The sequence below is a fragment of the Apaloderma vittatum genome, unplaced genomic scaffold, assembly GCF_000703405.1.
Source record: "Apaloderma vittatum isolate BGI_N311 unplaced genomic scaffold, ASM70340v1 scaffold4592, whole genome shotgun sequence".
NCBI classification, from domain to species: domain Eukaryota; kingdom Metazoa; phylum Chordata; class Aves; order Trogoniformes; family Trogonidae; genus Apaloderma; species Apaloderma vittatum.
The window spans coordinates 3,363-7,905 of NW_009704010.1; the positions used below are offsets into that span (position 1 = coordinate 3,363).

At 39.8% G+C, this 4,543-nt stretch overlaps 1 protein-coding gene across 1 annotated transcript; it reads left to right on the forward strand.

Moving 5' to 3' along the window:
• Positions 1-280: 280 nt before the first annotated feature.
• LOC104270480 (MAM domain-containing protein 2-like) lies at positions 281-3,345 on the forward strand (the record flags this gene model as incomplete). The annotated part of the gene is made up of 3 exons (XM_009864864.1): positions 281-374; positions 1,856-2,008; positions 3,086-3,345. Coding segments are annotated over 3 exons (507 nt in total), but the record flags the coding sequence as incomplete, so codon positions are not given.
• Between the last annotated feature and the right edge of the window lie 1,198 nt (positions 3,346-4,543).

The window sequence follows — 4,543 nt, forward strand, 5'->3', positions numbered from 1 at the left end:
AAAATAAACACTCTCCTAATAAAATGGAAACTACATACATACAGAGATACATCATTTGCCTGTAAAAATGAGAAAACACTTTCTATTGAATGAAAACATACATCTGAACTGCACTGGATTTGAAATTTCAGCCATTGGCAGTATTAATGTGTGCCAATACAAAGTGGATTCATGATTTCTGTTCTATGGATGTCAAAATAATTAGTGCATTTGGAAAAATCTAAGACTCTTAACAGTGCTAGTTTTTGTTAGTACCTGAAACTTCCTTCATGTATTGCAGGTTGTCTTTGTTAGCTGGTGTAAAAGCTTCTGGGACTGTGGACTTGTGGCACTGGATGATGTATCACTGAGCCTGGGAAGCTGCCAGGCTGCTGGTAAGACCATGTGTATTTGTCATCCAACAGCTGCTACCCTTTTTAGTAAGAGTTCATTGCATAACTTCATTTTCTAAGCCTTTATTACAGCTGTCTTCATCCCACTATGGTTTCTTTTCTTTTTCCAATAAGTATCGCATAAATCCTATTTTTGCAGTAGCATACATACAGTGTGGAATAGTTTTTTGTTCACTAGCTGTTTGGGAAGTTCATTAGGAGTTAGCTGCTTGTACTTGCTAACTCTTAATTCACTTTACTGACCCCACTGCAGTTTTATATATGTAAGCATTCCTTTTGGGGCATTACACTGTTAAAAACCACAATTGTTCAGTTGAGGGGAAAGTAGTTTTCAAATGACTTTCAGGAAACCAGGAATGGACCCAAAAGTAGTATTTTCAAAACACAGCATCATTGTTTTTAATCCAGAAGTACAGTTGTGCAAGGCCAAGACACAGTCCCTTACCTGAGCTGCACTTCTTCAATGAAGACAGTAAGATGGGTCTAACTCTCACTTTGAGTGTTTGAGTGAGACTTTACCCTCTGACATGCACAGGCCATTTATATTCCCATGTAATAAAAGCTTTTAAATTACCTCTTTTGACTGGATTTCATGCATTCAGGAGGCTAACCTTTACAGAACAGAGAGGTCACATGTGTAACATGTATAAAACAAGATGATATTTTTCTAAAGTATTTCCAATGGTTGTCTGCCTTTCTAAGTAATTTGAAAAGGAACTGAGGTGCAGAACTGATAGTTGGCTGTATAATCATGTGGGGACTTGTCACTTAGGCCAGCAAAAAATCTGAAAAATGCTCCAGAGTATGTGAGGCACCAAGGCTTCCTCCCTACCAAAAAGTGAAAGCAGCTCAGAGTGTCTACTGAACTGCAAATTCAGATTATAGCAGAGTAGCTGACAGAAGCTTCCTGTTGAAAACCTGAATTGTCAGCTTTCCCTCTTTTGCATTATCTAATAGACTTGAAATACTGAAAATACTCTAGTAATTCCAGCTCTGTGGTCTGTTGTATGCAGTGTTAGAATCTTAAAGAGAGATCTTAAATGTGATTTCAGATCATAGAAACTACAGTCTTTGGCAAGACTTATTTAATATGCATATTATACATGCTGATGCTCATTAAACTACTTGGGCTGTCACAGTAGTGAAGGAAATTACACTGGTAGAGCCCATTACACAGGAAGAGCTATGGCAAGATAATAAAATGCATGAACTGTTTTAAAGAATATCAGTACATGTTCTTGAGCCAGAGTTGGGCACAGATTTCCCCAAAGCAGTGAAGAAGACAAAATTAATTTTCATACATGAGTTTGAAGCTAGCTTTTATAAGCTTGTTACTACTATAATTATGCTAGGTAGATGTGATTTCAGCAGGTGAGAGAATCCAATACATTGCGTGTGTAATCTCTCTCTCCCGATTTCTGTCTAATATATTTGCAGTTTTAAACAATGTTCTCTCTATATAGATCTATTGTTGCCCAATCCTGGAGAGTGTACCTTTGAAAAAGATGAGTGTGTATTTACCCAGAAGGAGAGAGGTCGTGGGAGCTGGCACAGGAGGAGGGGTCCTACTCCCACTTCTTACACCGGACCAAAAGGAGACCACACTACTGGGGTAGGTGAGTTAAGCTCCAAACTGAATTTTCAGAACAGAGATTGATAGCTAATAAAAAATACTTTGAAATTATAACCAAGAGTCTTTACTGTTCTGTTTGGAACAGATAATGATCAAGTGAAGTAAATATATTTCTTAGGGAAAAATCACATAGATGGTTTTGAGAGTGTGATGTTTAATCTGAATTATCTTCAGATAAAGTGAGTCATTCAGTCATGTCCTAAAGCAGCCCTTTTCTTTTCGAGAAAAAAGGACAAGATGACTCTCCAGACCCTGCAGAAAAGCATTCTTTCAAACTCCTATTTTATGTGAATATTCCCTAAAACTGAAAGACGAACAAGTGGTTGGAACCTCTTCTGCATCAACACCTCCCTGGTCAAACTTAGAAGAAAATATGAATACTAAAAGAGGTCCCACAAACATTTTGTTTTGAAAATCTGCTCCATAACCTCATGTGTAATTTAAAATATCTGGGCAAGTGATTCCCTCATTAGCATGAGCAATTGCACAGAAAACTACATTAAAATCGCCCCCACACTGGGGACAGTACATGGTGACTTTTGGAAATTATGAATTGCATCACTGTGTTGAGCGCTTGTGTTCTTGCAGAAGAGGACCTCAGCAACAGCTCCTCTGACTTCAATATGATTGCCCCAAGACATGTGAATTTACCAAGTGCTTAGCTATATAAGGTTTAAAAAGGCTTTGGGGGCCTTTGGATTCATCCCCTTACACAGTGGTTAACATTCATTCAACAAGTTGTAAAGTCAGTTGCAGACAAGCTGGCTTATGCACATCTACCTAGTTTATTAAAAATTTTAGCTGGATTAGAGAAGCTGTTGGCCTGCCTCAGAAGTTTCACCAAAAAGTATTATTCTGTCAACTGTGACTGAGTGTAAAACACATTAAGCATTATTAGGCATAGTTATTACAGCTGCGCATATGAAGTCTTGCTCTATGCAGGCTTAATTCAAGTTAGTCTGGGAAACTTTTGCCTTCTATATAATGAGCATGTCGAGCACAATGAACATGCTGAAAGAACATTCTACTTTGCTAATATTTCCTTGTATATCTTTTTAAGGATACTACATGTATACAGAGGCTTCTGATATGGTCTACGGACAGAGAGCATACCTAGTTTCAAGATCACTAAGAGGAACCTCTGGAAAACAGTGCTTGACATTTTTCTATCACATGTATGGAGCTGGGACTGGATTATTAAGTGTTTATCTGAAAAAGGAAGGTGATGATGAAGAGATCCCTTTGTGGAGGAGGACAGGGGAGCAAAGCATCTCATGGCTAAGGGGACTGATAGAATATGAAAGTAATAAAAACTACCAGGTAAGAAAAAGCAAACAAAAAAGCAATCAGAATAGAATATTAATCTGAACTATGTGCCAGAATCCAAGTTTTGGGTTGTATAAAAAACCCAATAAAATCTTAAAATATAGATAGCATTGAATGGACACCTGAAGTTGCTGAAGTAATGAGTAATTTCTTACAGATGGAGGTAGGGAGAGTATTATTAAAGATACTGTGTGAGCTGCCTCACAGAATTGTTGAGGCTGGAAAAGACCTCTGAGATCATCAAGTCCAGCCTATGACTCAACACTACATCTGCTAGACTATGGCACTAAGTGCCCCATCCAGCCTTTCCTTAAACATCTCCAGGGACGGTGACTCTACCACTTCCCTGGGCAGTGCATTCCAATGCCTGATCACCCTTTCTGTGAGGAAGTCTTCCCTGATATCTAACCTAAACCTCAAGTGGGATGTGGGAACAATCACAAAAGCATGGATGAAATGCAGAGTAAATTTATTCTCATTACTTCACAGATCTTGAGGAATCTCTGCAGCAGCACCCAGGTTGTGGCACAGAAGCAGGGACACAGGCACTGTGGAGCTTGGTGTTTGATAGAGAGTGAAAAAGCTTTTGAACCTGCAGCTTTTGCTTGTATATATTAGGGATTCTTGCAGGCATAGCTTTCCATTGTGCTTTGACCTCTCACACATCAGGGCAGGAATCACAGAATCATAAAGGTTGGAAAGACCTTTAAGATCATCGTGTCCAACCTAGAGCCCTAAACAACCCTAACACTAAACAATCTCCTGAATTGCCACATTCAACCATTTCTTAAATGTATCTAGACATGGTGACTCCATCACCTCCTTTGGCAAACCATTCCAGTGCTTCACCACAGTGAAGAAGTTTTTCCTAATATCCAGTCTAAACTTCCCCTGGCACAACTTGAACCCGTTCTCTCTTGTCCTATCGCTATTCGCTAGGGAGAGGAGGCCAACACCCGTCTCACTACAGCTGCCTTTCAGGTAGCTGTAGAAAGCGATAAGGTCCCCCTTCAGCCTCTTCTTCTCCAGTCTAAACAGCCCCAGCTCCCTAAGCCTCTCTTCATAAGACTTACCTCTAGTGCCCTAATCGTTCTGGTTGCTCTTCTCTGTACCTTCTCCAGCACCTCAATGTCCTTCCTGTACTGCGGAGCCCAGAACTGTACACAGTACTCGAGGTGCAGCCTCACCAGTG